This window comes from Microtus oregoni, unplaced genomic scaffold, assembly GCF_018167655.1.
Source record: "Microtus oregoni isolate MIOR12 unplaced genomic scaffold, Mior012 000065F_ref0000479, whole genome shotgun sequence".
Classification (NCBI taxonomy): domain Eukaryota; kingdom Metazoa; phylum Chordata; class Mammalia; order Rodentia; family Cricetidae; genus Microtus; species Microtus oregoni.
The window spans coordinates 578,510-601,193 of record NW_024543875.1 but is presented as its reverse complement, the minus strand read 5'-3'; the positions used below and the strand labels follow the sequence as shown (position 1 = coordinate 601,193).

General features: G+C 36.0%; 1 protein-coding gene across 2 annotated transcripts in view; it reads right to left on the bottom strand.

Moving 5' to 3' along the window:
* Positions 1-8,000: 8,000 nt before the first annotated feature.
* Positions 8,001-22,684, bottom strand: part of Dok6 (docking protein 6) — a 325,272-nt gene continuing 310,588 nt past the window's right edge. For both annotated transcript variants that reach the window (XM_041640797.1, XM_041640798.1), the window contains one exon: positions 8,001-16,487. In XM_041640797.1, the coding sequence (XP_041496731.1) occupies positions 16,348-16,487 (140 nt within the window). In that variant the 3' untranslated portion in view covers positions 8,001-16,347. The remainder of the gene's footprint in view (positions 16,488-22,684) is intronic.

Below are 22,684 nucleotides of genomic sequence, written 5' to 3'. Positions count from 1 at the left end.
CTGAGTCTCGACAGTTGAGAACAACCACATGTATCCTCTGGAAGAGCAGCCATGAGTTCTTAATCACTCTCCAGTCTAAACTTGTTAGTCTTTTCAAATCACCAATTCTTTGTTTTGATTATTTGTATTGTTCTTTTTATTTTATTGATTTCATTCCTTATTTTAATTAGTTTTTCTTGCCTATAGTTTTGTGTTCTTTCTTCTTTTTCCAGAGTCTTAAGGTGTGTCTTTAACTTATTAATGTGAGATCTCTCTTAAAACTATTTTCATTATGTCCCATTGATTTTGATAATTGTTATCATTCAAATCTAGGACTTTTCAAATTTCCTTCTTGAATTTTTCCTTTACCCAATGCTCATTCAGTGGTGTTTTGTTTTGTCTTTATGAGTTTGTGTACTTTCTTTAGTTTTTCTTATTTAATATATAGCTTTATTCTAGTGTTGCTTGGGAGAATGAAGGGTGATTTTTTTTCAAGTTTCCTATATTTGTTGAGGATTCCTTTCTGTCTAAATATGTGGCATATTTTTGGACTAAGCTCCATGCACTGAAAATAAATATGTGTGTCCTTTAGTCTTGGGTAGGGTGTAATCTAGAAGTCTATTTAAATACATTTGAGTCATGACATCACTTAACTACAGTACTTCTCTGCTTAGTTTTGATGCAAATGCCCTGTCTATTGGTGGGACTGGGGTATTCAAGTTTCTTAATATCATTCTACTCAGGGTAATCTTTTAGATTTAGTGGAATTTATTTTATTTATTTTATGAAATTGGGTGCCCCTGTGTTTGAAGACTATTTATTTAGTATTGTAATATCTTCTTGGTGTATTATTCTTTTGAAGAGTATGAAGTATGTTTCTTTATCTCTTTTGCCTAGTTTTATGTATAGTTCATTTTGTTAGATGCCAGAGCAGTTGTATCTGCTTGTTTCCTAGATATTCTTTTTGGAATATAGTTTGTATCTTTTAACATAAACTGGTGCTTATCATTGATGGTAAGATCTGTTTCTTGGAGGCAGAGAAGAGATGGAATTCATTCCCCGATCCTGCGTGTTAGTCTGTGTCTTTTCGCCAGGGAATTGCATACATTAATGTTAAGTTATATAATATAATATGTATATTAAACATGAATATATAATACCTGTATATTATAATTGAATGATAAAATATGTTATTTCCTACTCTTTTATTTTTTGTGGTATTTTTTTTAATCTCTTATGATTAACTTCTCAACTTATTTGTTTTCCTGTGACCTCTTGGGTACGTTTGTCTTCAGACTAAAGAATTTCTTACAGGATATTCTGTAGAATGATCATAAATTCATTTAATCTTGTTTTTATCTTAGAAAGTTTGTTTTTTCTTCTTAAAATTTAATAGATAGGGTACTGGCAAATTTTGTGTGTCAAATTGACATAAACTATAGTTATCAGAGAAGAAAGGAACCCAATTGAGGAAATGCCTCATGAGATACAGCTGTAAGGCATTTTCTCAATTAGTGATCAATGGGGGAGGACCCAGCCCCCTGGTGGGTGGTGCCATTCCTCAACTGGTAGTCTTGGGTTCTGAAAGAAAGCAGTCTGAGCAAACCAGGAGAAACAAGCCATTAAGTGGCTCACCACCATGGCCTCTGCATCAGCTTCTGCCTCCAGGTTCCTGTCCTGCTTGAGTTCCTGTTCTGACTTCCTCCAATGATGGACTATGATATTGGAAGTGTAAGTCAAACAAACCCTTTCTGTTCCAACTTACATTTTGATCATTGTGTTTCATCACAACAATAGAAATTATAATGAAGACAAATTGATTTCAGGAGTCAGGTATTGAAGTAATAGACCTGACCATTTATTCAGAAGGATTACAAAAGGACTTTTAAATTTGGGCTAGAAAAATCATTGAGAACTCAGTGGTGTGTTCTGTGGGAGCTTGGAAGTATCAGTGTTGAGAACAGCACAAAGGATGAAGGCCTGGCTTGTGAAATATCCGGGAAGTTGAAAGACTATTAATCAGCTGTGATTAAAAAGATACCAGAACTACTAAAGTGAAGTTTTCCTTTGCCGAGATACTCGATGCTGATCAGTTGGAGTTTAGAAATTAGTGCTGATTAAGTAAAGACTGGCATCACTGAGGTCAAATCTTCTGGGAAGTGTTTCTGAGAGCACAAGGAGATTATGTTCCAGACATAACCAAGGTTGTACCGTGTGCTGACAGCTGGACTTGGTAATGTGTAAGAGTCACCCAGGTGGAACTGGGTTTTAAAGGCATAAATGGGTCATGGAGAGCAGCTAAGGCTTGGCACTGTGGGGCCAAGAGAGGCCATTGATGAAGGGGCAGCCTTGGTGGCCCAGGACGGAAAGGGTCATGCAAAGAAGTTGAGACTTGGCAACGTGAGGAGAGCCTATGAGAAGTTATTGGTAAAAGTGCAGCCCAGTTCCAGCAGAAGATGCCAGAATTTTGGAGATGCTATTACCATGGGATGACCAAGAACAGTAACAGTAGTGGAGTGGAGCCAGCTGGAGCCTAAAAGACAATCTGTGTCTGCTGCAGACAGTTGAGCCAGAGAAGTGGTCCAAGTTCTTTGAAGGAGTCCAGAAGGTGATTGGATGCCAGTCATTTGATGGTTGGGATTTTGTTTTGCTTTGCTTTGATTGTGACTGTGCCCTGATTTTCCCTTCTTGATATAAAAGTTATTTTACTAGAGCCTAGAGGTAAGAGACTTTGAATTTTAAAAGACTTTGGATTTTAAAAGAGAGTAGCTATTTTAAAGGAACTGAAGTTTTAATGTGTTTAAATTTGTAAAAACTGGACTTTTAAAGTTATGTTTTTAATGTGAGATCTTAGGGATGAATAAGAAAGGAAGGGTTGTGGCTTAATAGTGATGTATTTGTGTGTCAAGTTGACAACAGGTCAGTAATACTGGCTGGTTTTGTAAGTCAACTTGAGACTCAAACTAGAGTCATCAGAGAGGAAGCGGTCTCAGTCGAGGAAATGCCTCCATGAGGTACATCTGTAAGGCATTTTCTCAATTAGTGATCAATGGGGGAGGGACCAGCCCATGGTGGGTGGTTCCATCCTTGAGCTATAAGAAAGCAGCCTGAGAAAACCAGGGGAAACAAGCCAATAAGTTTGTTTAGTTTCTTTAAGTTGGTTAGATCTTGGATCTTTTCTAGTTTTTTTCTGGTCATGCTATTGATGTTTTAATTTTCATTTTCCAAATTGACATCCAAATTCTATAAATTACACTACATCTCATAAATTCTGATTAGTTTAACTTAACTAAAATATTTTCAAGTTTCACTTTCAAAATCTTTGTGCTTTAAAAAATTTAATATTTAGTATGTATCTTTTGGAATTTTCCCTACTGTGTTTCAGTACAGATTTCTAATTTAATTCTACTACCTTGAAAATGATTACTCACATGATTTTATTCCTTTGAATGTGTTGTTTTATGGCTCAGAATATGGCCTATGTTAAAGAATGTTTCAGTTTCTCTGTGCGGATTGTGCATTGGGCTGTTAGATGCATAATTTTGTAAGTGTGTATATGATAGCATTGATGGACAGTGTTATGAAAGTAATCTTTTTGTCTCCCATCTCCTTAGTGACAGAGATATTGAAGTCTTCAGCTGTCATAGTGAGTTAGTCTATTTTTCTTGTGATTTCATCAGTTTTTCCTGAAACATTCTGATAGTCCTTTGTAAAGTACTATACTTTTAGCACTGCTGGGTTTCTTGAAAAACAGAAGACTCTCCCACATTAAATATTCCTTTCATTTCTGATAATCCTCCAAGTTTAGATTGGCTGGTTTTGACTCATATTGGCATTGCATGCCTTTCATTGGTCCATGACACTGAAGTTGGTGCATGTTTGTGTTTAGAGAGTTTCTTAAAGCAATATATAGTTGAACCTTTAAAAAACAGAGTAGCCATCTTGTTTTCTAATTGGTATTTTCAAATCACTCAAAAGAAAGTGCTTTATTTACTTAATTTATATGTTTATAATAATTTCTATTACTATACCTGTTCTTTGATTCTTTTAAGTCTTATCTTTTTTTCTTCTGTTCTCTGCTTACAACTGGAAACTATGTAATTCTATTTTCTTTCTGAGTGTATCTTTCGAGATGGTCAAGGTTCCTTTCCATCCTTACCTTTGCCTCTTTTATCTTTTTTCCCTTCTTATTTTCTTCCTTTGCTTTCTCCTCTGTCTAGTTCTGCTTTTTTTCTGTCTCTCCATGTGCTTCTTTCTCTGCGTCCCTCTACCTCACTCCATCTTCATCTCTCTGTGTTTATAGTATTTACATGTTTTAAGACTTAGTGGTTCTCTGTTAAGATCTTTTCATAAATTTGGCAGGTTCATAGATACTGCCAGTTCAAATATTCTGTTACTTCATTCTTCTTAGTTTTCTTTAGAGCTGCAGATTGTGTCTGTATTACACCTGTTGAAATTGTTTAACTGTTCTTAATGTTTTTTGCTCTTCCCCCTGCTTAAGCTTGTCTTTAAGAACTTTATACACATGGTTAACATTCAAATTAACTCTTTTCATGTCATTTCGAAGATCTGTAAATCTTTTTTGTTAACAGGTTACTGGTTGTAGATTAAGTTCAATCTCTGGGATCCAACTGTGTTTGAAGTTTGTTACAGCTGTAGGTGCTAAATTCCTTCAAATTCTTTGCTTTCCTTGGGACTTTATTATTACTGCTTGGTTTTTTTTATTGTCTTTGTGACATGATATCATGTATATCAGACAAGATTTGAACTTATCATATAACCAGGGATAACTCTGCAGTTCTGGTTCTCCTGTCTCTACATCCTTAGTGCTTGAATTACAGGTAAACAACATGCGTGATTATTTTGTGCAATGATGAGGATAAAACTCAAGGTTTTTTTCCCTCAATAAGCAAATAAATACTCTACCAATTGAAATAAATCCCTAGTACTGTCTCCTAACTTGCATGATGTATTCACTTCCTGCCTTGTCCCAACTTTTCTTATGCTTCCACTAGGAAGACCTGATACTGGCCTTTGTCCTATCTGACTTTCTTTAGTCTATGCTGCACTTTAAATGATTTTAGTGACATAACTTTCGGGGTATACACAAACTGAACATGCACTTACTTTAAAGAATAACTATAAAATTAAATATAAGAGAAAATCTGAAACTCAGTTTAAATCATACTTTTCAGATTTCCTGATGATGCTTAAGTCACCTTTAAGATTCGTAAAATTTTGTAAATCCAAAAGTAGCAACCGGTTACAGAGATATTTTGTGTGAAGGTACAGAAACACCATATGTCAAGTCTACCCAATCAGCTAATACTGGAGCAGATAAAGTGTTAGTCATGATGATTCATCACTGAGGTCAGTCTCAGGCACCAAATTTTGAGAACTTTTCTTTTTAAATTGCCAAAATATGTAGGCATATCAAAGAGTTCCACAATAACTCAGAATGGAGTAAAATAAAGGTTTATTTATTTGGGGATCAGCTCACTGTAGTGGTAGTAACTCCAAGTCCTCTGTGTGCACTGGCAACTGGGAACCAAATTCATCAGAAAAATAAGAGACTGCACATGCTTTTTATCTGCACTTATAATACCTGAGACCATACACAAAATGGGTTGGTATCTAAGACTATTGGTGGAGAAGTTCCTACATGCCCCCCTGTATGCTGTGAATAAGTTTTATTACCATTGGTTATTAAAAAAAACTGCTCTGGCCTATGGCAGAGAAGAATATAGAAAGGCAGGAAATCAAAGCAGAGATAGAGGAGGAAAGAAGACAGTCAGGAAGATGCCTTGTAGCTGCCAAAGGAGAAAGACATCAGAACCTTACTGGTAAACCGTGAGCCTTATGGTAAAATATAAAATAATAAAAAAGGGTTAATTTAAGATGTAAGAGCCAGATAGAGATATACCTGAGCCATCAACCACAGAGTGTTGTAATTAATATAATTTTGTGTAATTATTCAGGTCTGGGTGCCCATAAAATGAAAGAACAGTCTCTACTTACAATTGCTAGTAATCATCATACATCATCAGAGAAATATTGTCTAGGAATACCAACAGACTGAATGATCTTTAACTGACTATGCAATAGCAATGATCTGAAGTGTTTGAGAGTATGTAGTGTTCTGATGTACTAGAAATTATACTGTAAGTCTTACAATTCCTACTTCACTCATTATAAATACAGCAATAAGATGCTATCTCATGGGTATGGAATCTCTTGGATGCCTAGGTCTTTTGATATTTCCTCTGGAGAGTTAGGAAGGACAATGTTACATGAAGTATGGAGTTATATTTTGTTCACAAATAAAGTGAACTTTTATATTGTATGCAATGCAATGATAATGTCACCTGCATTTTTAAATACTGCCAAGCACTGTTTAATGTCAGAACATACAAAAAATAGCAATGGGCATTCTTTTACACTCAACATTTTTTATGCAGTTTACAAATTCTACACATATAAAAATCCTACTGCTATTAACATTTTCCAGAAAAGTTCCTTAATGGTCCTTGAACATTTGAATTTAGAATACAACTCCCTTCCACTATTGAGGAACTGGGTCAGATATGGGCTGGAAGGGCCAAGGAAGGAAGCTTAGTAAGAAATTCAAAATTCATTCAATGTAACATCGTTCTTTCTGTTACAGCACTGAAAGTGAGTTGCAAACCTTGTAGGCAGCAGTCTACCCAAAATTAACACTACTATATATATTGGAACCAAGAAGGAATGTGTAAAGCCAATGGTACTCCAGGGGCACTCAGTGAATAAGACCAGCCTAAGCTACTTAACTTCTTACCTCTAGCTGATGTGCTCTGGAAAAGTGGCATCACATTGTGTTTTTGAACTTCAGCTCAGAGAAGATTCAAGACTTTGGGACTGGAGTCTGAAACAACTATTTTTCCAATTGATTAACTTATAACTAGAGTTTACATGTATTCTGTGGAATTTTGATATATAGAATAGGCCTCTGTAATTGACACATATCTAGAGACTGATGCATGATAGAAACTCTTCATGAACACATTTGAGATTTTGTCAAAGGTAAAGTTGAAGATTTAAAAATGTGTGTCAATTATAGTTCCAATAGTGAGAGATGATTATGTGATATTGTTTGCTGTTGATTTCTGACCATTATCTGTGACTAAAAATAAGCAGTTGGCTCAGGGAAAGAGAAGAGGCAGAAGGAAAGCAAGTGAAGGATGAAGAAAAAAGGAGTAGGAGGAGGAAGAAAGAGGAGAGTAAGGGGGAGAAAGAGTTAGGGGAGTGGGGGGAAGAGAAAGAAAGGATAGAAAGAAGGGGGAAGAGGAGTGGGAGGAAGAGGAGGACAGGGAAAAATGGGGAGAAGGAATCTGATCAGGATGACCTCTTGCTTTTCCTTATTTTCTTATTTCTAGTCATTTTGTGATCTAAGTACCACTTTGCTGTTAGAGCTTATCCCTAATATTGGCACATATCAAAAATAATTAAAAGGAGGAAAGAACAAAAATCAGAAGATATTCCATGTCCTTTATTTGTATTTTGGAGGTAGCAAGAACTCAGTAAGCATTTAGTGATTGGCTAGACTTGGAGATCATTCTCAGCATCAAACAACAGCCAGATATTCTAATGCCTAAATAATAGGACAATTCACATTTTCATTGAATGTTAGATATTCTAGCCAGTTCTTGCTCAAACATTTATTTTAATAACTCATCATATGGATACCAAAATTAGATCAATTTGTTTAACATATTTTTTGAGTAACTTGGAAACAGACATAGCTAGTTTGTTTGTATGTTACAAAAATAGTAGAGTGGTTGCTTTGGGACTGTGCCCTGTGGCATGTACTCACTAAATATTGTCTTGGATGTCAGCTCTAAGCTATATAAACCATTACATTCTTCATAAAGATACTTTCCCCAGCAAAAATAAATAGTCTCCATGATCTTAATTGTGACAAAGGGGTGATAACCCCAGCAAATTTACATCATTAATTTCTTATGGAAATGGCACAAAAATTGGTATTTAGAATCAGTTGTGTTTTATTTGCTGTTTAGAAAGAATGGATATTGTCATTATCACTCCACTCTTAAGCATTTTTTTTCAAACCATGTAGCATCAAACAACCCTAGACATTTTTTTTTATTGTTTTTCTTGCAAGTTTGTGTGGCTATAGTTCCTCATAAAGGGAACTTTCACATTACTTGACTGTGTGATCAGGATATACAATTCAGTTTGGTTTCTCCAGAATTGAGAAACTTTCTTTAGTGACATGCATTTTTAGAAGGGGAAATAATCATTAAGAAACTAACAATAAGGGCTTAGTTAATATTTAACCACCAAGTTTGAGAAACAGGCTCAGCAAATGTGTATCTAGATAGTGCTACATTCAAATGACAAAGACTGCTGTATCATGAGAAGAAAATTACCAAAGGAAATCATGAATCATCTCACCACCGGACAGTTAGCATTATATGAATTTTAATTTTGATGTCCAATCTTGCTGCCAAATATTAATTTTAATTAATACCCTCAATGAGTGAACAGAAAGATAGAAGAAAACCCAAAGTCCAATTACATCACATTGTCTAAGTCACTTATGCTTTCTGGGTGTCTTTTCACTTGTAATCAGACAATAAATAAATTGTATTGACATTGTTAATACTAATGTTCCATGATTTCTTCAAAGCAAATTCAACCCAATGGAATTCTAACTCTATTGCAATATAAGGTTAGAGAAATACTGGAAATTGATAATAAATTCTCAGTAACCTTACAAATAATAAAGAATTCTCTTTAACTTTATTTTGAAAACCACAAGCTCATAAGCGATGAAAGAAGTTAACATTTTAAAGGTTAGCAAGATATGATTGTCAGAATTCTGGTTAATTACAAAGTTACATTCATCACATGACAAAAATGAACGGAAATAACTATTACAGTGCTAGGAAAGCCAAATAAATTATGGGTAAAGCTATTGAATTAGTTCAAAATTTCATTCATGCAGAGTTGTGGTGAAAAATAATATATCAGATGTTTTACCCTTTTTAAAGTAATGAAGCAAAATTTAAAGTTGTGCGACCATGTTATCCTCTTTGTATCAATGCCACTTGTGAATTTCTTGGAATTAGAAGAACTCAATAATAATAGACTAGGCGTATCTCTTAATGATTGAAATATGTATAAAATGATAAATTAAGAAAAACAAATTCTTCAACTATGTACTTTTAGTGAAGGGCAAAAACCACACCCACTAACTTAAAAACAACTGAAGTTCTTAATTTTATTATTGCCTTATAACATTTTATGCTTAAAAACTCATATTTACTCTCCATGTACAGTGTTTTACTTTGCATTTTATTCAAAAGTTGAGTTTCAACTAATTTTTAAAGTCCAGATATCCCTAGACTATTTATTTGGAATAGATTATAACTAAGAATAAGACATGGTAACTCATGTTTTCCAATTGAAGTAAATTGTGGTGGTGTTTTATCTCTTAATCATGGATCAATGTCCTGTTAATTAATTTTACCAAAATTTTCATAATCATTATATTTGATCAACAACAAAAATGCTATCTCTTTATAACAACAAATCAGCAGTAGACTTTAGAAAGTATATACAAATTATTTAAATAAAGATTTACAAGAAGCAGAAATATAATGTACAATTTAATATATTTTTGAGGTCCAAAGGGATAAATATTTTATAACAAATGATTCTTTAAAACGATAAGTGCCCACAGAAAACGGAGAGAGTGGGTCAAAAGTCAAAAGTCAAGAGTGTATCTGTGAATTTGAGTATGTGTGTTGGTTGGGGTGCAGAGAAGGAACAAGGGAGTCATGGTCTTTTGTCCCCTGCAGTGAAGATGACACTGACTGGCCTTCATGTTCAGAAGAACAGGTTTGCTGGTGTGTGGTTCATATTCTGCCTCTTACAGCTAAAATAACAGTGTCTAAGAAATAGCAAAAAGCAAACTACATCATAAAGCTCATCTCTAGTGTGTTCTGTTTCTCCCATCTAGCCATTAATCTACTTCTCTCTATATATACTTTTTGTCCATATTAAGCATTGTTTATTGAGCTATGCAATAGATTTATGGATATGGATTTGACTGATCATATTTGTATCATAATTTGTATCTCATAATTATCATTTTCAGTTCTGATATATGTTTAATATGAAAGTACTAATATCACTGTGTTATTTGCTTTGCCATCTTGTTAGGTTATCAAGTAAGTGATCGTTAATAAGTATAAATTTCTCAAGATGGTTCTTTTGAGAGTGATTCTGCAGTAGCTTAAAATTAAATCATTTTTTTCTTGGAATTTGCGTTTATAAAATTCAAATACTTGATTCTTTTGAGATTATAGATACCTTAAGTGACTTCAGTAATAGAATTTTATCCACTGTACCACTGCTGACAGCTCGGTAGCTTACTCTAGTGATAAATATTCTGTCTACAGAGAGAGTTAATTTTATGTGCTCTATCTAAAACCATCCTGAGAGAGACAGATATTTAAGTTATTTGTATTATCCACTAAAATTTGTTCAGAAAGTGATAACATTTTTAAATAAATTATTTTTCCGACAATCAGCATGAACACTTCAGATTAGTGATGTTGGCCAAGAAAATTAAATAATTTAAAATTAAAACTTATTGTATATGTGAAATTACTACAGGGGATATTTCTATACAAGTGAATTTTTCCTTTACAAATATTTACAAGATCATACTACATTAAGCTTGGGGACAGTATCTGAAACTATTTTTTCTTTTTTATTTAAATTTCATATAATTTAAATAATTGCCTACTTAAGTGCATAACACTTGATGGATATTAAAAATTCTATTCTCTCAATTTTTTGAGAATGGAAATTGTGAGGTTTCCATGAAAGAAGGTAGCCCTAATGCAATCATTTATCTAACACAATTGTGACAAACGTCATTGACAATGGAACCAAAAATGTCCTCTGGAGGGATAAGGAACTCCAAACTAATAATCACGGTTACCACAGAGCTGTTAGTGGGGTAAAAACAATATGACAAAAAGTAATCAAAGAACAACAAAAGTCTCCTTAACTTTTACTTTGCTTATTATTTGAGGTAATAAAGTACTTGATGACAATCTATAAATGGAAAGCTTATAGCAATCAATGCAGTGAATTACACACAAAGAAACTTTCTGCATATCCTTGGTGATGAGTCCAAGAGGAAGAAAAATGTAAAAAGGAAAGGCAAGCACTTCAGCATACAAAGGCTTAAGTATTCTGAGGCCACATGTTATTCTCCAGTTTCCAATACGTTCTGCTGAGAGATGGGTGGAGCCAGGGAACAGTCACGGTCTGAAACAGGAGAAAAGCATCCCCAGCTGTCTATTGCCTCTGAACAAATTACAACACCCACAGGTTTCAGTTTTCTTCCAGGGAAACATAAAGCAAATCCTTCACTCTGTATGACCTTTAAATTGCTGCTACTGCTTAAGCCTATCTAAAAAAAAAAAAAATGCCTGGTTTCTCTCTCAAGATTCTTGCAAAAACTTGTTCAACTATTTAAGCCTTTTTCTTTGAGAATGATTGTAGAAAAGTTTCAAGGTTTATATTTTTGAGTAAGAAAATGTGGCTTGTGGTAAATACACACACACAAAGGATCTTTCTAATCCATTTACAGAGTATGCAGATATGGTGATATGTGTTTCTCATCACACACTGAGCAACCAGCCATTTTCACTGATAACACAACAATATGGTGAAATTCCCAAGAGATTGCTTTCAGAACGCAATTCCTGTATTGCTAAAATTGTAGCTTACATAGCTTCTTTTGTGTTAATTTTTTTTTCACAAACTGAAAGCTGAAGTTGGTACTGTGCTTTCTATGCTTATGTCAAGACATAATGTGACTATATATTTTTAAGCTGCGCATAATACTAGATGAATAGCAAGCAGTGAAGAAAGCAAAATCCATACCACAAAGTATGAAGTTAGAATCTTGGAAAAGTAGGGTTCAAGAGTTATGCAGGTTGTGACAGTGGATTCTTTATCATTTTGCTCAAATTATCCTACTGATTGATCATTTCCCTTTGACTTTATTTCTTCCATGGGGAATTCTAATAAATTTCATAGCCTATGAATACATTATAAATTTCATAGGATTGACATTAATTTGTATAGTATATCACTTTAAAAAATATGAGTACATACTCAAATGACACTTTTCTGGGTCTATTTTTTGAGAAGGTGATCGTCCAAAGATTATGTAGCTAATAATTATAAAAAATAAGTTGTCATTGCACTATTTTGATAGACACATTAATAGATTTGAAGCAGTCATTAACATTATATTTGTACTTTATAAGACATGAAAAATTAAAGGCCTAAACCTCAGGACCACTGAATGAATATTGCCCATTTATACTGGTGTGTTAGAATAGTCAAGACTGGACTACAATTTCTTACAATAGTGTAGTTTCCTTAGCTTGTTTTCACTGTAGCACTATTGGCTAATTTGTAAGTGGTTCCAGTAATCAAAGAAACAAATTATTCATGCTTTCTTCAAAACAATATTTTGTGAGATCTTGGTCAAAGAATAAGGGTTAGACATTGATCTTTGTGATGTATTTTTAATATCCACTACAAGGATACCACATGCAATAAATAGGATTGTAAAGTCTACAGCTAACAGTGTGAAGGTACTGGTTACCTCACTGCTTCTATGTCAGATGAGAGATATGAATGGCTGGTCATTTTATAAGGAGGATGAATTATTTTCAAACAAAATATCCAGTGAAGTCAAAAGAACTACACACTGGTACTAGTAGTCTAGATACTAGAACAAGGAAAGGTTTAGTCCTAATAAATATGCTTCTCTTCTTTTCACATGCTCTATCAAACAACATATTACCTAATATATGAAACAATGGTTTAATTCTGAACCAGCAAAGGCTCACTCTAGATATCTATTTTATATTTTATTAATTTCAAATTATGGCAGTGGCCAGAAGCTACTGATTCAAAACTATTTCCAACTGGTCTAAGTATATTATTACTGAGTGCCTATTTTTTCTTCAGTCACTTGGTGAAAAATGTGGTTTTGTACAAACCCCCATGCCACCAGAATTGTAAAAATAGTGGACCAAGGTTGTTTACTCTGCATATTTACCACAATGATAAGTATGTGTTACAGGTTGTATGTATATTATCAGAAGAAAAACACTAGGGTAGAAAAACCAGCTCTCATAAAATATTTAAGTGAAACATGTATACCTTCAGGTTTGGTTTGCTTCTAGAAGAGACTTTATCATGCCTGTCAGCCTTCCTCTTCACTGGTCTCTAAGAACTTGCTATAGGTATAGTAACCTTATCACTCTGTATAAATCTGAGTGGAAGCCCAACTGAGTCATACTCAAAAGGGGCCAAAAGATTTCTTTGGTGCATAGCAGTCTCTCCTTCACAATAAGAAAGTCACAAGTACATTTAGGGTATAATACAATTTCTGAAGGGAGAATAGTTTGCAAAGTATAGAGGCGTCTTCAATCAAGAACCTACAGGCTCTGGTGGGCTAAGATATGCCCATAGCCATTCTAGTAACTGTGGTGGAATGGTTTTATGAGGCTCCAGGAGACTGTCAAAAATATCTTTCCATCTTTGGTTTTTATAGGTTCATCTGTTTGTCTCTTTTATTACAATGAACACTGCCTCATGTTAAGAATATCAGGGTACTATGAATTCTCTTGCTGCTTTCTTTGCAGTTTTGACTTAGCTAAAGTTTTAAATGTACTCAGAGGATTATGCTAGAATAAAGCTCCTAAAAATGTATCATGAAATATTTTTACAGTATTATTCTCAATATGATGAAATTATGTTAAAGCCTAAGAAGGTACCTCTCTCACACACTTTTTTTGACTTTATTTTCAGAAAAAAATGATCTAAACTTATACATGATTTTTGGTTCCTTCTCATTGATACTCATTGTTAGTAACCAAATGGTGAAGCTACTTTATGCGGGTACTTGTCACCCACCAGAGAAACACAAGAGCAGACTCGTAATTAGCAGAATCCCACCGGACTTGCTATCTGTGCTTCTGGCACATTGATAAAGCTGAGATGTGAATCAAGGCCCCTCAGGACCTTTCCCCATAAGTCCCTTGAAGAAACTCGTGGTCTCTAAGCAACAGCTCAACTCAGTGAGCCAGGGCAAGGCTTGCTCCAATGGCCACACTAGGAACTGTGCTCGAAGAGTCTCAGCTCAGAGTTGCTCTGATATATTTACTAATGGCATGTCTACAGAAGATGCCGTGTGTTAAAGAAACCTAGAGGCATGAACCCTGAAATGTTGGATTCCAGGGAAGGCTGCCTTCTCTCTCCTCAGAAGGACTCAGTCATGTGCTCTTCTGCTGTGTCAGCAAAATTAACAGTGTAGAGTTTGGGTAATTTTCTTTTTATCCCTGAAGGCTTACGATAATTATTTTTCATGGCAACATTAACTCTTATGATTAGTCTCTTTATGAGGTTTTCATACCTATCTGAGTGATTTGGGGAGCGTAGGTAGTTGCAGTAAGTGCACATTTATTAAGAAGGAATGCATAACCACTTAACTCAGTAGACTCAGTAGTAATTCACTGAAAGGAGTTGTCAATCTGCTCACAAGCTATGGATCAGGGTGAATGAAATGTATTTTTTTTTTTTTTTGAGATAGGGTTTCTCTGTAACTTTGGAGCCCATCCTGGATCTAGCACTTGTAGACCAGGCTGGCCTGGAACTCACAGAGATTTGCCTGCCTTTGCCTCCCAAGTGAAGGGATTAAAGGCATGTGCCACTACTGCCTGGCTCAGGATGAATGAAATCTTAAGAGGGATCAGCAAAAAGGTACCCTTTTAGTAGATTAAGTTCGGTAGAACATTTTGCTATCAATGAAAAAGTCAGGTTTTCCTCTTTCTTGACCTTGACCTTCTGTTCAGAAATCTGATCTGTATTCCCTGACAGATATCTGGTTTAGGCACCTCACACCAGCTGAGTCAGACAGAGTAATTTATATTTTCACTCACTAAATTATGGTCAAAATATGTCTATGTTGACCTGAACTAGCCAAACTTTCTCTCTTTGAGAGGAATTTTCCATTTCCTTCCAAACTTGGATATTCTCATGTTGTAGAACTGAAAAAAAATTGCAAGCCAAACATTTTCTCTTTCCATCCCAACCAATCGAGCTCAGGGCAAGAAAAATTCAAGCCATGCAAGTTCTGATTCCATAGCAAATGCCAAGCCCCTGATGACCCATGCAAAAATTCCTCTGTGAAACTTAAAACATCTACTTTCATGTATCATTTGTTCTTCTTTTAACTGCAAGATAGCTGAGTTCATTTTCAGGGTAGCTTTGTGTCTTTCTCAAACATTTTGGAGTTGGAGATTACACCAATTTCTCAAGTAGCACAGATGGAAGAAACAGTCAATGACAAGGCAACATCAACCAGACAGGAGCGCAACGGACACACAGGACAGCTGGGCTGATAACCTTGTTTCCAAAATGCTTCCTTCTTGTGTTTCTGCTCATAATCCTCATAGGATCAGAGTGGGCTACAGAGATACTGTCGTTAACAGGGGGCCTTTTTCATTTTCTAACAGCACTAATTTAAAAACAGCTATTCAACATAATTTTAATGTGACAAATTAGTTTTCAATAATTTAAGTGAGCATATCCTGTCACCCTTAGCACATTTGATATATCCTAATCTGTAGATGAATATAGTAATATCCTACATACACAGACACACAGACACATAGACATACAGACATCCCCCCACACATACCCACACACACACTCGAGCTACAGGGTCCTTCTTAAAAGAATATTCTAATTTAACAGCCTCTTAATTGTCACTGGGCTTTTTTACATGGAGAGTTATGATGCCATGAGTAGCGATTACATGATTTGTTTCTGTCAAAATTGAAAAAGCCACAGAGCTTAGAGTGGGTCATTATTGTGTTTAAAGACAGGCCCTGTGTCGAAACAGGAGCAAACAGTCTTAAGGACAAATGTTGGTGACCCCAACCAGGCACAAACTAGAGTGGGCAAATTTCCCAGTGCCGAGGCTTCTGCTACTGTCAGACACAAAGAATTTTTCTTATTGAAATGATTGTTTATATTATTGGAATCTTTTGTAAAACATAGATTTCCCCCATAGAAATTCAATAAATAAAGGACTTAACCACTGAATCAAGGAAGCAGAACTCCAGTTTTTAACCGTTCAGTTGGGACTAGGCCCTACCAATGTTAATTTGTACCGCAATTGATCTTCCAGGATACACAGGGTGAAATGACCCCATGGAAGGTCCAGGGCAGACTGTTTTGCTGGTCAGTGGTGGCCTCTGTATGTCACTGAATCAGACTGGAGCTATAGCTGAATCCATAGCTGCTGGACCGAGACAATGGTGGCTGAGCCTCTTCACTCTGTTCTGCAGCATAACTTGGAAATGTCTGTGCCCTGGACATCTTTGATGAGCCAAACCCATGACCTGGAGAGGAGGAAAGGAAAGCTGTTCTAAGAAACACATCAGAATTAGGAAACGGTATCTGTAGAAAACAGTACAAACAAATCTAACCGAAGACTTCAAACCTACATCAAGCTTATAAGAAGAATGACAAGAATCTAGGCTTTGGTATCCAGATTTTTTTTTAACTCAGTATTGGGAATTAAATATAGGGCCTGTCATATGCTAGTCAAAGTATTTAACCTAGCTCTCTTTTTTACTTTATGGTACTGAGTAAGCTGCCAAGGCAGATCATGAAGTTCTGATCCTCCTCCTTCAGCCTCCTAATTAGCTTTAATTACAGTCTGTGCCACCATGTCAGGCTTTATTTTCTTGATCTTGATGAGATAAGAAAATATCCAAGAATCAGTATTTTTCCCAACTACATCTTTCCTAGAATTATGGACATCCAGAGAGCTAGGCTAATATAAACATTCCCTTCTTCAACCTTTGAAATGAGAGTAGAAATCCTTTCCCTAGAAAGATACTTCTGACAGAAAGCCTGTTATTTTTTTTACCTTCCCTTATATCTTATATTCAATTTTTAAAACGGAAAAAGGAAGAAAGAAAGAAAGAAAGAAAGGAAGGAAGGATGAAAACTAATGGAATGCTTTCTTTAAAGCATCTGGGACCAGACACTTTGGATTTTACCCTCATCAGTAATAACCAATTACCAAAATGATTTTACAGTAATAGATTAGGGATTCTAGTTTCTTCCAGGAACTTAGTGATTCCCTTTAACTGATGAATATCTTGGTTTACCAAGGTAATCTGCTTCAATGCTAGCAAAAGTGACTAAAAAGTTGATTCTTACACAAAATATACCCCAAGAAAATCCTGCACATAAATTTGGCTGCTTAGCTGATACCTTGTGATAAAAAATTTTCTAATACCAATCGAAGCAAAAGTGATTGCTTAAAATGTGCCAGAATGTTCACAATGTGCAAAGAGAAAGACACACACACACACACACACACACACACACACACACACATGCTTTAGAAAGACTTTCCAATAGTTGTCTCACTCTTTTTATATCCAGTATTCTTTGTGCTTGAGGGTGGTTTGTACCTGGTGATGGAAAGGAAGCATGTAGTGAGGCAGAAGAAAAATAGATCCTGTATTGCTGCCCTTTCAGAGTTTATATTGTACTCAAGAGATGAAATGCAGTTAATTTGATTTGTGCTTTAGTTGATCTTTTGGGAGAAGAATTCAGAGAACACTATCTATTAACATAGAAACATGGGGCATCCATTGTCATAGCCCCTTTGTGGCCCTGTCCTTTGCAATGTCATAGGCTCAAAGCCAGTTTCACTGCCACGTGCTTGATGACTCCCAAAATATCCTTGCAGTGTGGAAAGCTTGAGATCCAGGAAGAAAGCCCATAGGAACTGAATAATTAAAGAATAATTAAAATCGGTAAAACAGCCTAAATGTTAAAAAAAAATTGTGAGATAGAAATCTTGCTTTCTAGCAAGAAATTGTTCTAAATTTGCTGGTCTTATTTTTCTGCTGACCAGGGATTGGGAAGAACTAGAGACTAGTTGCTTGTATAGCTTGGAGGAGGAAGAGTGGAACAGCTTTCCTGTCCTTCTTGGGGTGTCTCTTGTATCAGGTACACTTGAGCTTTTTGAACCTTTTGCTTCTACAGTTCTTCCTGTAACTGAATCTATGCTATGGTGTGATACACTAAGCTGATCTGCGTCGATAGCTACTAAAATGGTCTGAAAGCTGAATTGTTGACACTGAAAGTCCTGTGCTCCTATTTTCCTCCCTTAGTGTGTTCATGCTTTAGGAGAGGTATCATTACACTTGGTTCTGTGCATCTGCCTCACTTGCCGTTAGCTACTCTACTTTTGCCTATAGGTCTCTCCATTAAAGTACTGTAAAATTTCAGGTAGATGCATCTGCTCTTTCCTCCTGAGGACTCTGATTGGTGTGGGAAGTCCTGTATATGTGCTGCTTTTATTGGTTAATAAATAAAGAAGCTAGCTTGGCCTGTGATAGAGTAGAGTAGAGCTAGGTGGTGGTGGGGGGGAGAACAGACTAAACTGAATTGTGGGAGAAAGAAGGCAGAGTTAAGGAGATGCCATTGAGCTACCAAAGGGAAAAGATGCAAGCCACCAGCTGTAACATTGCTGGTAAACCACAGCCACGTGGCGATATACAGATGAATGGAAATGGGTTAAATTAAGATGTAAGAGCTAGCCAATAAGAAGCTAGAGCAAATAGGCCAAGCAGTGATATAATTAAAACAGTTTCTGTGTGGTTATTTTGTGTCTGGGCAGCTGGAAGTGAACAAGTTCCCTCTTACTACATCTGATAATATAAAAAAAGGAATTATGAAAATGAAGCAGAGAAACAAGAAAAGCGGGGAGAATTCTGAGAGAGGTGGTTGATGAAGGCCATCCAGGAGATGTTAGAGAGTGATTATGGAAAGGAAACGAGAGAACTTCAAGGAGAGGATCAAAGTTAAGAGAGTGTTAAAGGGTTAGGATTGTGATGGCAGAAGAGGCAACACCAGTCAACATGCTGCCTCAGCTTCTTTTTTATCAGTTGTTAATTTGAGAGATATAACCTAGCTCTGGATTTCTTGGTTTCTTGATCTGAAATCAGATGATGATAACAAAGGTACTTAACTTATATTGTGGCTTTAAACAAAGGATTTTCCTTTTAATTCTATAATATTGAGCATAAAAAGCAGATAAGACAATAGATATTTACCAAAGTTCAACTAAAAAAAGTCTACAGGAAACAGCATGTCTGTAGAGGGGTCCTGACCTTACAGAGCTGATCAACTGCCTTGAGAAAGAAGAGCATACTACAAGTACCAAGTGCATGGTTTGCTCCGCTAATGCTAGACAGAACGAGAGGAGAGGTGGGTAGTAAACTACACTTGTCAGTCCAGCTCTCCTGACTGCTTCCCCTTCACAGATAAACAGTGTATTTCTCACTACTACAAAGGACTTCAGAGACAAATTGAACTTTGCTGTAATTTTGGGACCTCATTGTCCCATATGGGGAGGGCATATTCTACATAGGTGTTATGGAAAATAAACAGATTGACACATATGATTGGTGAAAGCCAGAAGAAACTGAAGATATGTGCTTAATGCTAGTTTTCTTCCATTTTTCTTCAAAGAGTGAGCTCACATTCTTGTCATTCTCTGCTCAGCATCCATATTCCCTTACCATTTTAATGTGCTGCCTCTTTTTATGATATGTTTTGAATGTTATTCTCTTTCAAGGTCACCAGTGTGGTTTTTTTTTTTACATACTCTGTGAATCATTTCTGGTTTAATTGGAAATTAGTTTATGACTTTCTTTTACCTCAATTTTTCTTTACTTCAGAGAGTTCACAAATTATGCTAATCAACAAAATAACATACCTCAGTCAGAACTGAATATATGAAGGTTGTTTGATAAAAACAATAAATATGAACAAAGAGAGAAATAATTAGGCCCTTTCTCAGCATCCATTGGAATCATGCCCTTAGGCAGTGTTGATGAAAGCAACAAACAACAAACATAAACTGTGAGGCTTAAATTAAAAACTCAGTGGACGGACTGATATTGAGGTCTTTAATCCATTTGGATTTGAGTTTTGTGCATGGTGATAGATATGGATCTATTTTCATTCTTCTACAGATTGACATCCAGTTTTGCCAGCACCATTTGTTGAAGATGCTCTCTTTTTTCCATTGTATACTTTTAGCTCCTTTATCGAAGATCAGGTGTTCATAGGTTTGTGGGTTAATGTCAGAACAATTGCAGTGGGTTTTTGATCCTACTGCACGTACTGGCTTTGTGGGAGCCTAGGCAGTTTGAATGCTCACCTTAGGAGACCTGGATAGAGGTGGGCAGTCCTTGGGCTTCCCACAGGTCAGGGAACCCTGATTGCTCTTCGAGCAGATGAGGGAGGGGGACTTGATCGGGGGAGGGGGAGGGAAATGGGAAGCGGTTGTGGGGACGAGGCAGAAATCCTTAATAAATAAATAAATTAAAAAAAAAAATAAAAACTCAGTGGAAAAGACCTGCTCATCCTAGTGACGAGGAGTCTAGTGAAGCACTTTGTCAGTTTTCCCCCAGTTGGTTATACAAGCAGATACGTTGAATATACACTAAGAGCATCTCCACAGTTCTGCAAATTAAAAGCAACAGATCTGCTAACAATGATAAGTCTATTTTAAAAATCCTCTTGAATTTTTATTTTCCTTCTAGCTTTAGTAGTCAAGTCTGCTTTACTAGAAAATGATATTTTTGTTCAAATGTTCCATGTTTCTAAGGTGTTGATGACTATATTTACCCAGTGGGTTCAAATATCCTCTGACATGGTAATTGTATGTGCACCTACCAAACCTAATCTGCTTAGTTTCACTCTAGAAGCAAGATTATATGTTTGGTATAGAGTCATTTAGTTCATTTGCTTTATTCTAACAGCATTATTCCGGGAAGTGAAGAACATCACATAACAATAAAGATACAATGAATGCCTACTTTAAAAGGAAGCTTCCCTGCTGGATCCCCAAATGCCCAAACTAGCAATGAAGTGGAAAGAATGCAAATGTAGTAGAAAATGGCAGCCAAGCTGGAGTGCTGGAGCCAGGATTCTTTTTTTTTTTTCCATTTTTTTATTGAGAAAAGGAGAAAAAAAAAAACAAGTTTCCACCTCCTCCCAGCCTCCCATTTCCCTCCCCCTCCTCCCACCCTTCTCCCCCTCCTCCCACCCTTCTCCCCCTCCCCCCACTCCTCTCCCTCTCCCTCTCCAGTCCAAAGAGCAGTCAGGGTTCCCTGCCCTGTGGTAAGTCCTAGGTCCTCCCCTCTCCGTCCATTTCTAGGAAGGAGCCAGGATTCTTATGTAGAGAAGCTGAGGAGAGGAAAGGAAGAAGACAAACATGATGCTCTCTTCTGCCAGTAATTAAAAAGTGTGTTATCAGCAGTTTTTGCTGAACTTCCCCAACTTGACTGACATCTGGTTTTCTACTGTTATTAACCAACTCTAATTTCAATGTAGCTTCTAAAGTAAATTGCTTTCATGAAAGCCAGAAGGATTCCTAAACATAAAGCTTTTGGATACTCGTTGGTAAAAGAAAGTGGCCTTGATACAGACACTTAATAGTTTATGCTTAAAAGATTTGTTAGAATCTGCAGGAGCTGAAAGGATGTTGTTACTTTAAGTAATAAAACAACATAAAGTTAATAGTATAATAAATGAGTTGGGGAAGTTCTCTGGTGAGAAAGGAAACATGGGGTAAAAGCATTTATAAAAATTTAGGCTGGATACTCAGGAGAGGTACTGTCTTTAACAAATACCTTCTAGCCACTAGCAGCCAGAATAGTGGGGAGGCTGCACCCATACAATGGAGAGAAGGGATTGGAAGGAAAAACAGGTGACTCAAAGCCAGGTTGTCTGAGTGGACTTACCTCAGTGTCTTGTGACCAAAGGAGGGTTTTAAGTTATGTTTAATACTTGACTGTTAATCTTAAATCTAAGTGAAAGCTAAAACCATACTAGAGTTAGATACAACCAACACTTCCAACATATCTCAATAATTAATCACCAGGGATTAATTATACATAGATATGCTGAGATTCATTGCCAACATTTCTTCTACAAACTGTATTTGACTTTTACTCAATTTTTAGTAGTTGAAATTGAAACCACTGTTAAGTTGGGCTTGATTTTTGTGGTCTCTTAAAGTACTTCTGAAATTCCTATGGAGATCTGAGGGTATAGTTTTATGACCTGAAATAAACTTTGGGGTGCATCAAAGCTTAGCATATTTGGTAAAAATGATAATTGGTTTAATCTATGAGAAGAATAGTTTAGAAGAAATTTACAAAAACTGCTGCTCATTGAGTACAAATTCCATGCTATGCTTAGAAAGAATCATCCTATTAGACAGGGAGTGGTGGCACACATCTTTCATTCCAGCACTTGAAAGGCAGAGGCAGGAAGATCTCTGTGAATTCAGGACCAGACTGGCCTACAAAGCTAGTTCCAGGACAGCTAGGGCTGTTTCACAAAGAGACCTTGTCTTGAAAAACAACCAACCAAACAAAAAAGAAGCCAAACAAACAAAAAACATCCTATCAATTTGAGGAACACTCAGATTGGTGGTGGTAAAATAACTATCTCCCAATATATTTGTGGAGGTGTTCTATAAGATACTCAAATTATA